The following is a 13,553-nucleotide window of genomic DNA, read 5'->3' as shown; positions in this document are numbered from 1 at the left end:
GGCGAAACAGATGCTTGAATAATTCTGACTTAGATTGGGTCTTGGTCTGACAAAGTCTCGGCCAACTTGTGACGATCTGTTGGTTGTATAGGGCAAAGGGCAACACTAATAGTTTAAGCTTTGGGGCACTGATAATTTCTGGAAACATACTCGTGTTGACAGAATGACCTAGCCTAAAAAAATAAAATACTTACAAGTTTTTTTGCTGACTTACTTGTTGTTGTTTGAAATATGGGTAGATTAAGTACCTAATACAAGATATAACAACAAATTACTTAATACGTCTCGTCTCGTCTATTTTCATATTATACACAATGTCCCTTAAGCATTGTTTGTCAATCAAACAAAAATGACAAAGATGAAGCGCATCAATGTTCGGGAGTGGGGGCCTGTGAAGTCACTTCCAAGTAAAAAGTTGTGACGTCACACTGAACTTAAATCGGCTATATGTGCATATTTTGTTGCTTAATTGACAAAAGAAAAAATAAGTATTAGTTATTTTTAACACCCGACACAAAAAGAGGGGTGTTATAAGTTTGACCTCTATGTGTGTCTGTCTGTCTGTGGCACCGTAGCTCTTAAACGGGTGAACCAATTTGAACGTGGTTTTTTATTTGAAATTAGGTTTTCTAGCAATGGTTTTTAGGCATGTTTCATCAAAATCGGTTCAGCCGTTTTTGAGATATTGAACTTTGAAGTGTTTTTCTAACTTTTTGTTGGTTAGGTTATTTAATATCTAAATGACAGACTAATTATATATTTTAGGAATCTAGCCTTTTCGATAGAGTTTGAGAAAACTATACGAATATGTATTCATTATCCTGAGCGAGCAGAGTTGTCATCTAATGGAACGCCCACACTGTTGCTCTGAATACACTGATCACCGTAGACGCAGTGATCACGTTTTTGACGCGTACCTTAAACGAAACCTTTAATAAGGATTGCTTTACATGTGCGACAAAAATCTTAATGAACATGAACATGGTAAAAACGTAACTAACGCGGCCATCTTCCAAAGCTTCACTTTTTACAGTTTTTTGTGAACGCCGCTGTTTGTGCCTTTGCTCATACTTTTTCATTTGTATTTTGAAATTAAAGCACTAGTAAATATGAAATAAAGCACCCTTGTGCAAACAGTTAATTTCGGAGGCAAAACGCAAGATTTTAAAAAAGATTGAATCAAAAATTAAATGTATGGATAGATAATGGATGGATGGATGGATGGATGGATGGATGGAAGGTTGGATAGATGGATGGATGTATATACATTGTTTGAGAAAAGCACTATACAAACCTCGGCCAGAACAGGGAACCCGAACTCGTTCATCAATCCCTTACTTCATGGCCTCTGCAGTAATGTAGGTACTATTTTTGATTACAAACTTATTTCATTCGAAAGCGATGATAGATCAAAGTGGCGGTTTTTTATGGTTTGTCTTTGCCTAAAACAATTGTTTAAAACAAAAAAGATTTTTTCCTTTTTTTATAACACTGATACTACGAGATCTCAAGCACGTGATTAATAGTGAAAGTAAAATTTATATGTAGAGCTGAAAAAAAAAATATTAGGTGTCTAAAAACCGTTAAGGTTAAGACTTCAGTTAAAAATAATTTTAGATTAGATCCCAGAATAACATTTTAATGAAGCACAGCATTAGGAATGTAGTCTAAAATTTCCTGTTAGTAAACACACGGCTAAATATAATTATGGAGTAAGCGGACGCAGCGGCAGCCTGACGTCCTCTGAACCCGCGATGAATATTAAAGCCAGACTGACACTTCTGACTTTGAGGGCAGATGGACAAGTAAAAGATAAACTGTTTGAAAAAATGTGAGATACCAAAGCAGAATAAAGCAGGTTTAGCAGAATAAAGAACGCAATGCTGTTACTGATTAATACTGAATAATACTAATGATTTTGAATAATATTTCAATATAAATAAATGTAGTTGGGGAACGAAAAAAAACAAGCTTTATTACATATAATTATAATTATATTAATCAGACGACCGGATGGCCTTGTCGTTAGAGAACCTGACTACAAAGCATGAGGTCCCGGGTTCGATTCCCGGCCGGGGCAGATATTTGTATGAATAATACGAATGTTTGTTCTCGGGTCTTGGATGTTTACCATGTATTTAAATATGTATTTATCTATATAAGTATGTTTATCCGTTGCCTAGTATCCACAGTACAAGCTCTCCTTAGTTTGGGACTAGGTCAATTGGTTTCAAGTGTCCCATGATATTATTATTATTATTATGCAATTTTTTTTCAAAGAAAATAACAGATGGGGCATTTCTCTTTTCATCTTGTGAGAGGCACGAGCCCTCTTCCTAACGAGATTAGGCGGGAAAAAATATTTACACAATTTATAAATGCAATTATTTAGGCTCACTCATTCTTTCAGAAGTCGTTTCAAAAATATTTTTATAATCTTACAATATCACGTTTTTTACATGATAAAATAACACCTACTAGGGATCATGCAACCTTACTAATAATTATTATAAATGCAATAGTAAGAATGTTTCTATATGGTTTACTCAGTACTTTGAAAAATATATCATTCAAAAACTTTGATTTTTTTAATAGACCTACCAACATACTTGTAGATGTATACAGTTATATGTCATTAATCAAGGTTACCTATCCGTTATTTATTTGCAAACGTATGTATTCATATTTACTAGACTAGACAAGTATCACAAAAATACAATATCACTTAACTATTGATATTTATTTTAATGTCAAGATAATTCAATAAAGCAAGAGAAAACCAAGAAGAATTAATGTACCTAGACAGCAAATCATAAATTAATGAAAACAAATTGCGTCGACTTCGTCTCGACTGGTAACGAAGTGGCTGAATTCAGCTAAATTTGGATATAATTGGAAATCATAAAGTACTGAAAACAGTTTGTTAATCTAATTTCAACTGAGGGTAGAGTTGCTACGCATACTTTCTTCGATCTTTCATTAAATAAATTGTGATGAACTCGATAGGAAAAGTTTTTCTTACATAACATAATCATTTTTATTACAAGCTTTTCTTGTTGTCTGTACTTGTGTTGACATTCCGTCCGTGATATTCTTTCACAAGTAGCATTAAAGATCCCTTTTGCCAACGATCGTCCATTCTTATGGACAAGGAACAATACGAATCACGTCCAATCAATCGACGCTTAATTGCTTTATCAAATCCATTCCCCGAATCTCCTCGAGCGTTTTATCTTAATTCGATTCCTAGTTAAGTCGTTAATAGGTTAAAGACCGTCATTTTAAGGGCAATCGACCGAAACGAGTGGATATTCAAGCCGCGCAAAAGTTGTATCTCTTACTCATTGTTTGAAACTGTCACCGTCACTTAATTAAAGCTTTATCGAATTCCCCAAAGTCTATTGAAAAGGGAAAAGGAATTACAATGCTAATGGAGTCTTTGCCTTACGGCCAACTTCAATTTCTTCCTTGATGATATTTCCAAATGGATCTGATGGAAGTTTCTCTTATCATCTCGTTTATAGCGAGTTAATCAACACGGTAACCCTAAATGCTTAGTTAGCGCCGCGGCGCGGACAATAATTATAAATCATTTATTTATCTAATAATCAAGTTCGCATTTCGAAGGGGCTTGATTTGGTTTACTTATTAACTATTAAAGAAATCTCCGAAAGTAATCTGGAACCCAAATCTATTTGTTCCACGAGTATTGTTGTTGATCAGAGTTATTTGCTCGGGTACAATAACTTCTTACATAAACTTCTTACATAAACATGAGGAAATAAAACAGCCTACCTGATGTGCAGGTACAATTTGTATACTAATCGAGCCAGATAATCGATTATAACGTTTTCTCTTGGTGCAATTAACTTCGGCCCCATTACACTACCTTACGAACGTCAAAATTGAATTTTCTTCTCGTACCTTCCAAAATAGTTCCGACGCTGGGGCTATATTGATTTTTACAATGCTTCTTACTATATCCTAGAGTATGTTATACGTCCGCCTTTATTTTTATGTATTTATTAATTAAAAATAGAGACACTAAAATTACAATAGTTTGTAAACATGGAAATACTTGATAGATAACTATGTTAGGATACAGTAAAATAAAATTAAGCATATATTCTTTTTTTTTACTATGTATTTACATGGTGTGTGAATATGCTTGATTGTTATTCTTACACTCTACACTGCTGATTATTTTTTTATGAAATTTGGTATTTGGGTAGCTAGATGGGGGGGTGCAATTTTTATCGCAATATTCCCACGAGATATAGGTACGCATAGAAAATCCCGAAGTCTCAACTGCCTTAGCAGTAAACTGCAGTATCCGTATCGTATCCGAATGCCTTCTGCTAACTATATTCATCATCCATCATCCCAGTCTATAAACGTCCCATTGCGTGCTGGGCACAGGCCGCCTCTCAGAATAAAAGGGCTTGGGCCGTGTTCCCTCGCGTGCCCAGTGCGGATTGGGACTTCACACACACCATTGAATTGCTTCGCAGGGTGTGCAGGTTTCCTCACGATGTTTTCCTTCACCGTAAAACTCGTGGTAAATTTCAAATGTAATTTCGCTGATAAACTATTAAAGGCTTTTAAAACCTCACTTTCGTTTCAGGGCATTCCTAAGGATCCTGTGCGTGTGCTGTCCTCGCAAGCTGAGGAGGAAGTACCAGCCTCAGCTACGTTCCAAGCAGTCGCAGGTACGAATACAGCGCACCATCATTCGATAGCATATCCAAATTATAGTTAACTGCCGCACGCATAGACGTGTTTGACTTTAATAATACTGACAAATTAATAAATCAATACGGAATATTTCGCCAGGTAGTTAGTTTAATTGGGTAGTTTCATTTGTAAAAAAAAATATTCCATTACTAAATTACCTTCACTTAAATTATCAGAAAATATATTATTTTGTCAATCAAACAAAAATTATGAAGATATTGTCAGTTACTTGTAAAGTTCCGTGTAGGGAACTAGTCCATTGACTGAACACCCCTGTAAAAGCTTTTTGTCGGAAATTCTCATATAAAATGTAGTCACTCCTATATGATGCAGTATACTTTAAATATCGGCTAATGTTTGGAAAAAATTGACATCCACTATTTCAAAACAAGTTGAATACAAATGTATTCAATCCGATAAATATCGGATCATCAGGTGAAATTAACACAACCACCTACCGAAATATCCGCATTTATTTTAAAACGTCATCAGTGATTAAAAAAAGTGTAAATGAAAAAAAAATGACTTTAATATTCATAAAATAGTATTAAAAACCTTTGTGTGATTGTAAGTTTTTGACATACGAGTAAGTGCCATCAAAAAGTATTTATTTCGTTTAAAGACCCAGAAGCAGAGCTTTGTACGTGATGACGGGGCCTCGAATCAACGGTTTACTAATGTTTCGGCGAATAACGTTTGGCAACCTGTTTGATTTCGCAACTTTTAATTTCCCAACTGTTTAATATTTCGGAAACTGTAAATATTTTTATAAAATTAACCTAACCTAACCTAAAGGGTTCTACACGATGGCCCTGAAAAAAATCCTGAAATATTTACAGTTTTAGAGTTTGCGAAATGAAAAGTTGCGAAATGTAACAGGTTGCGAAACGTTACGTTGCGAAAAGGCAGTACTCGACTGTAAACATTTACTTACCTTTTATCTCAGGATCGTGTCGTTCATTTTTGTTTGTTAATTCATTGTTAACAACGCCAGTGATTTATCTAAAACAATTGTTAAATCCATTCGTTTGTTTGGGACAGCTCCAGTAAAGGATTTTGGAGAATGTTTTACTTTCGATAAAGTTACTACCTAATAAATATAGGAAAAATATGATACAACTTTTATTAGTTTTGTACCTAATATATTTTGTAAGAATGAAGATTATTCTCTAAGTATTTCTTATTACAACACAAATCTGAGTTAATTACTTGAAAATTTTAAACTTCTTTGAAATACTTTTGTTACTTAAAAACTTTCCATAAAACTTAAGTAAAAAAATTACGATAAAGATTAATAATGACATTTACACTTGCTTGCTCAAGCGCCCCATTACCAAGATTTTTAATTACTTCTACTAAGTTGCGAATCATGTGCTTTTTACTTAGATTTGGTTGTTTTACTTTCAGTTCCGCTCGACTCGTCGCTATTACTCATCGAGCGAACTTACGGGGATACAGCAGATTAGGCAAAACTCCTGCGAACAGACTTACATATAGCGACTCGGCTTCCCTTTTATACATCGCCTTCGTATTTACTTCAAACTTCCAAGTGCCTTGTTGAGGGATATTCTCAATTCTCACTCAAAACTTTGTGCAAATTAAACCTCTTTACATATAACGGATCAGTGAAGATAATCATACATTACATACGTTGCTTAGTAGATAGGTTTACTGAGAAAGAACGACATCAAAACAGAGATGTTAGTAGAGGTACGTGTGGACTTTGTATAACTTCACATGTTGCACCGTGACCCAGTATTAATTATGTCTTTAAGTGCTCTTAAACATTCGCGCATGAAGATTGCACAGGCCAGTGACACATCCTGAGTGGTGTATAATATGCCAGTTGTACCTAACTATCAAAATGTATCTAGTTTTTGAATGTTTCGGGGGCTCTGAAAATGTTTTCTTGCTTCAAAAAAGACTTAATGAATAGCTGGGCTCGCAGACGGTGTGTCCTCGCCTGCTGGCCTTTTAACGTCATATTCTGTATCTATAAATATGTATGTGCACTTGGTTTTCCAAATTAAAGTATTTTCCTCTATGCAATGCTCTGTTACCCCACTAAGCCACTGTTTCAGTTGTAATGTAAACTGTTGTGTCCCAGCATTGCATGTGACGTCACGAAGAGCAAACATCAATTAAAACACAAATATTTTTCTCATGTATGTGGATCTTTTATTGCCATCAATTATTTTTTAAACCCTATCGCATTGTTCAGCTTACTAACAATTAAAGCGTGGATAAAACCTTAACTGACACAAGGATCACTATACGGCATAGTAAAACTATAACTAGTTATTGTCTGTGTATGTAGTCTTATTTGAAAGTAATATTAGCTACGCGGAAAGGCTACAAACGTTTGGGATTCCGTGTCAGTTCCTTGCGTCACCTCAGATTAACGGGCTCACGACAAACATTTGCGTAGCTTCCTAATTGCGACTCACACAAATGTTTACCCTAAGTTCGATAATGTGGGCCAGGGTAAGCTAAACAATGATTAAATGTTTAAAAGGACTATTTATTTCACCTGCAAGCACAGCTGAACGTAGTTGAGACTGTTGAGAGTACACAGCGAGCTATTCAGATTTTTTGCCGCAGCTCGACTACTTTCTCTCTGTAATGTATCTAAATGTTGTTTCTGGATTCGGATGTGGTCTTGAAACCCAGGCCTGCCTTTGCCAGCACAAAGGACACAATCATAAGCTTGAATAAGAGATTTGGCCAACATCAAAGAAGTGTCCTTACCCAATTAAGTTTTTCTGTGAACGAAAGGATAATCAAAAGTTTCTTATTTAAATCATACATGATAACACTGGGGTGAGGTCACTTTTTCATCATGCCACATCAACTAAATACAAGCGACCCGAGGTGCGACGAGCGTTTTCTCTCTTTATTGCGTGAGCTACCCGCCACTATTAATAACCACCACTACTGCCACTACTAATTCTACTACCACTGTCCTAATAACCACTGCGCAGCGACCGTCTCGACAAAAAAAACGCTCACCATGCCGTCGATCGCGTGTGATTGCAACCGGGCCATAAATCTAACGTACCTATGGCGGTGTCGTTACCGCTGACAAACGCTGGCTCCTCCATCCTGAACTTAATCGAATCGATGCTTTATATTAAGCTTATTTATCATTTTGCCTTACAGTATCCGGTGTCTACGATGATGTACTCATCGGTGTCACAGCACGAGATGTGCCGTTTGTGACGGCAGGCGCGCGCGGGCACCTGCCGGCCGCCGCGCGCGCGCTGCTCCTGATGCCGCGACCCGTTGGAACCGCGCTCGCGTTCCAACAAACGAAACTCAAGGCACTATCCGGACTCATACCGTATGAGAACCTTAGAACATTCCTTCGACAATCCCATACAGTGTGTCGACCGGCACGTGTGCCCCGACACAGTGCCCTATTGCCCGGACTCAGAGTCCAGTGAATTGAGCATGGAGAGTGACAGTCGACACCAATCGTTCAAACGTAACTTAAGCAAAAAAGTCACTTACCAAACCAAAGCTGAAGTAATCTCGAGTTAAACTTAATGTCGTGATTTAATTTTAGTGCCCCAGAATGTGCTTGGCTTATTTAAAAAGTGACGGAATCCTGTAACCAATACCAAAGTCAAAAGCCCGAATTAATGAAACATTTAAAGCCAGTCATTTTTTAAATAGGCGTAGTGTAGTGTATAGTCAACAAATTAGATTAGGAACTTAATAATAGTCGTTAAATCTTGTCGATGGTTGTATTCTTTTCTAGTCATTTTAAGGTCTAATCTGTTGTTCTTGTCGTAAACCTCCACAGAATTTACTTAAGTAACCTACAAAAATGTAGTAAATGCGTAATTGAACTTTTGATATTGCTAAACCCTGCATTTTCTCAAATAAATAAATCTTTTTCTCAATAAAATTTTCGGTTAACGTTTCGGACGGTGGTTACTGTAGTGGTTCACAATAAGAAAGTAAGAACAGACCGGACGTTATTTAGTCAAAATGAATTTCCAATCAGGAGCTGTGATTTACTGATTAGTTGTATATATTAATGTTTGTACATATTGAACCTATTTTTGCCTGTATCTAAGCTTCTTATAGCATCGTATAATGGAAATCGGGAAGTAATACGCTTTCAGAAAAATGTAAATTATGTAAATAATCATACATTCCAAATACTCATACGGTAGCAATACGTCAATTATTTAATGCTTGTTTATTTAATTGTTGTTAACCTAAAAGGTTTATTATGTATATCGCGTGTATTGAAATTATTGAGGTCTAATAAATATTTTTAATTATGTGGAATGTAAAATATGAAAACGCCTCACCAGGCTCTCGCCAGAGGCAATCCTTACCTAGTAAGAAAAATATGCATGTTAATTGTTTGTAGTTAAGCGTTTTAAATAATTTAATGTCATTAACCAGTGAATTGGAAGGGGTACAGTATTAGGCCATTTTTTTCTGATTAAATCTATCCTAGCTGATTCTATCCTACATTTTTTGCTGGCAACACAGATACATTAAATAGTATGTGGTTTCGCCGAGTGATCCCTGGGTTTAAACGTCGCAGTAAGCCCGGTTTATATTTAGAGGCGCCCAAATTCGCTTTGTCTGCTCTAACACAATCCCGTTGAGTGGATGAACAAATTGTATCAAAATGCTGTAACACTAAATGTCAGTCTATTTTTTTACTAAGAAGATGACACAGATGGAAAGCGTTTTATAAAATTTGCCAGATTTCGTTTTTCTTTTTACGCCGCGTATTGTTTTGAGTCTTTTCGGTGGCTTATCATATCAATTCTTGTCAAAGAGTTCACGTAATACCAGTCAAAGATGCTTTTTTTAATAATATATTATGGGCATGTGTAATATTATGTAGAGTGATATTTGGTCTTCGAATTCTGATATGCATATACATATAGAATAGACTCCATTAAACATGTTGCCGGTTTAACCAATTTTTAATTTTGATCTTCGTGTGTGTAATCTTTTTTTAACATTTACGACAACTACCTGTTACTTTTCATACCTATCCGTTTAAAATTTCAATTTATTCACATAAATAACTGTTTCACTGCAAGTCCTTTGATCAGTTTTTGTATAAAAATATATTTGGAATAGTGGTAGAGTCTTACTTCTACTGTCATACTCGTAAATTGGCCAAAATCGTACTCTACTTCTATTAATTAAAGGATGTTGTATTGGTAACATCGTAAATCTCATTGTTAGTTAATACAGCAAATTCATTAAAGTACTAGGATTGATACAACTCTTAATTTGAGACGTGATCACAGTAATTTGAATTTATGTAGGCTTCACTTTTCTAAATGTAGGTCACATTTCATTTCATTATTAATAATACTTTCTATCATTATAATTACACTCACGAATTTCTTAAATAATATTGCTAAATTTCCACAATTCAAAAGACCTCTCTCTGATTGAACTAGAAATGAAATAAATGAGAAAAGGAGATGGTACGTAAATTTAGAATCGGTAATGCATACCTTATATGCGTATTACATTACCTATCTCTTGTCACAAGTTTAACATATGCAGTCAGCATCAGAAGTTGATGAACGGTTGTGGTGCTCGGAATGATCTAAATACTCTTATTACCATGGCAGTAGAGTCGTATATGTAGATATTTTGAGCACCGTAACCGCTCATCCACTTCTCCTGGTAACTGTATTATCAACGCTAGTACTTTCAATGAATTTGCTGCACTTGCAACAACGGTGGGTTCATAAAAACTTATAAGGAAAAGATGGCACGGGACGAGGCACGGGACGAGGCGTAACGTAGCTCGTATGACGACATTGTATTCATGTTTACTCTAAGATCCGTTTAAGAACGACCTTCACCGAACTGGTTAATTTATAAAAAGTACTTTATATTTAATTAAATATGTTAATATGAGTAAACATATTGCAAGTGGGTTGTCTAAAAAATTTCAGTCGCAGAAGTAAAAAAAAAACTACAACCGTCATGAAAATTCTGACCAAATTTTTTGCAGCTAGCTACCTAACCCTAAACCATCATGTTTGCAGTGAAATAGCGTATATGCGATTAATTATTTACATACCATATATTATTTATACAAACTGCCAACCCGTAAGTAGTTATGCCACGATAAAAATAGACAACTCAACGTTTATACATTTTATGGGCTTCATACTTTTGATTAGTATTAAATTTGATTCGTGAAATTCATGAGTAGCTATGAATTAAACAATAGGGTTTTTTTTCTTCTGACTGCAATTTTTTAGGCAACCCAATTGCAATATATTTATTAACATAATTTAATTTAATTTTGCTGTTGAGACCTTAGGGCACTGGTCAGCCGACATGAAGTTTTTTATAAAGGCCCTGTCGTCCCGGTTGGTCGACGCTTCTGGGACCCAAGAGCTGGCGCGTACTTATCCCAGCGGATCTCACTTGCAATCCAAAGGGTAATGCGGCCAGCGTCATGGGAACCCTGCCACAGGCAGATCTTTTAGACGGGGTATTCTTTTTATAATTTTCATTGTTACAGTTAGTTAAGCTAGTCTATCTTAGGTTAGTTCTTTTTTATGTATGTAAACTCATAATTATCCTGCTTTATTTTGTCTTTCTTTAAATAAATATATGTGATTTAATTTAATAGGCGAGAAATACTCGGCGCTCGCAAACTATTTATTTGTCCCACTGGCGGTGGGGATGAACTGTTGTTGGGGCTCCGAGGCACGACTTTTTTTTAAAGAAGTGTGGTGCCGTCTTCGTTTCGTGAGATAGGTCTTGATCCCCGCTCTGGGTCGTTTCTTGTGCAAAACCTTTAGTCCATAGCTGTTCAACATGGCAACGCAGCAAGTGTATTGGGCACCTTTGCACCTGGTATGACCCGGGTCGGGTTATTTGACTGATTGTGTACCTATTTATCAGAATTTTCTGTTATTTACGTAGATTTGTGTAACTTGACATGTTTTTATTTAATAAAATTTAATTTAATATAAAATACTTTTCATCCATTAACAAGTTCGGTAATGGTTGTTCTTAAACGGATCTTCTACTAACTATCAAAATAATGACGTGTCCAAAATGGTCTCGGCTCATCGGCATGCTACGTTATGTACTCTAAAATAAAATTCATCCTTAGTTCCTTATTGCTTGTCAAAGTAAACGTATACTGTACTTTACCTACTTCTCGATAAATAATTATTAATGAGATTGTGAATAAAATGTGTAAATTTATAGAAAAAATTGAAACGGGTTGTCGTATAAATTTATATAAATTACTTTTTTCTAATAATCTGTTTTATTTAAGTAAACCCCATTCTACGCATCTCATTTGAGTCGCCGTGTGGCACAAACTGGACTTTTGTATATAACCGAATGCAGCGGAAATTACGCGACTGAAAATACGCGACTCACGACTCAAAATGTTACGCTCGTCTGGCTTCACCCTAAATTAAATTAAACCAGAAGAGATACTTTATTTCTTCGTCTACCTCAAAACTTTTACCAACAGTAGTTCTTCATAACTTTTAAAGCTTGGCTGCTATGTACAAAAGGAAAGCAGAAATAGAACAATATCAATTCTTATAAAAGTTCACAGATATTCCGCGGTCGTACGGAACTGTTGTCTATTTGTAGAAACTACGACAGGCACCTGGCACGAACATCTTACCTGTATTGAAAACGTGAGTCAAGTCTCGGTGGAGAACTAAACTACAGATAATATTTAAGCCACACGATGAAACAATTGTTGAATATAAGCAATCATGTACGTTCGAGTACGAGCCAAGATATTACATTGCACATTGGTACTTTGTACATTTATTTTGTATGTAGATAGAAAATTACTGTTTCTTCGCGAGCTAATTGTTCATTGAATGAAACTTCCGTAAAGTAATACCTGATTATTTTGAAAGCACTTCCTTGGCTTCAATTTACTTAATTAGTTCATATCGAAACACATCATAATTTAACATTACCTATTTTATCCTTTTATTGAATAAATTTACTGTGATTCTGTAAAAAAAAACCTTGATTAAGCTGACTGAGACTGAGGTAAGTAATCAGTGGTGCTCATTGAAACCATAGGGATAGCCAACATGTGTAAAAAAACTTAAGTCAAGTTATATATGACGAATTATCATGTAGGTATGAGCTGTAAGACGTCCACTATTGGACATTGGTCTCCCCCATAGACCTCCAATTGCCTCGGTTGGCTTTAAGTAGGTCATTCGACTATATCGTTAATGGTTTATTATAAATGGTTTATTTGCCATCAAAAGTACGCCCCGCCTCTCTTAGACGCCAAAACGCAAGAGGGCCAATCAACTTTTTTACCCACACTAATCTGTCCGCGACATTTTTCAAACAATTGCAGAATTTTGTAAGTAAACATGTTTTTTTCTGTAATTTAATAGATGGTGTACATGAATACATGCCATCCTTCGTAAGTTCAACCTATTAAACCGTGAAATATCTTGTTGGAAGTACGATTTTTGGTAACGCCAGAGACAATTTTGGTAACGCAGGAGACGCCCAAAGTGTCGGTAAAATAGTTGATTGGCCCAAAAACACATTTTAAATCTATCAAAAGAGCTGACAGCATAAGAACTAACATTAGAAAATAATAAAACAGTGAGCGCAGTTGAATTTAACTGCTTACTGCCGCGCTCGTAGCCGACTGCATTAAGTAATGCATTATATATTACTTGGCGAACACTTCTCACAGTTACGGTTTAGCTTTAAGTTTCGAAATAAAATTGCTGTACAGCACTAGCTTCTCATATTTCTGATAGAATCACGTAAATATCTGGTTATAATCAGTCAGTAGG

At 35.6% G+C, this 13,553-nt stretch overlaps 1 protein-coding gene across 3 annotated transcripts in view; it reads left to right on the top strand.

Moving 5' to 3' along the window:
• Window positions 1-10,506, top strand: part of LOC141438917 (dopamine receptor 2-like) — a 158,587-nt gene extending 148,081 nt beyond the window's left edge. The window contains exons 3-5 of one of the 3 annotated variants that reach the window (XR_012452531.1): window positions 4,625-4,709; window positions 6,142-6,444; window positions 7,894-7,957. Coding sequence is in view for 2 of the 3 variants with exons in the window: in XM_074102980.1 (XP_073959081.1) it covers window positions 4,625-4,709; window positions 6,142-6,231 (175 nt within the window). In the remaining variant the exon portion in view is untranslated. Of the gene's footprint in view, window positions 1-4,624; window positions 4,710-6,141; window positions 6,648-7,893 lie in introns of those variants that run through there. The other 2 variants (XM_074102981.1, XM_074102980.1) reach the window with 2 other exon arrangements.
• The last annotated feature ends 3,047 nt before the right edge of the window (window positions 10,507-13,553 follow it).

This window comes from Choristoneura fumiferana, chromosome 20, assembly GCF_025370935.1.
Source record: "Choristoneura fumiferana chromosome 20, NRCan_CFum_1, whole genome shotgun sequence".
NCBI classification, from domain to species: Eukaryota; Metazoa; Arthropoda; class Insecta; order Lepidoptera; family Tortricidae; genus Choristoneura; species Choristoneura fumiferana.
This window is presented reverse-complemented; position numbering and strand designations above follow the sequence as displayed.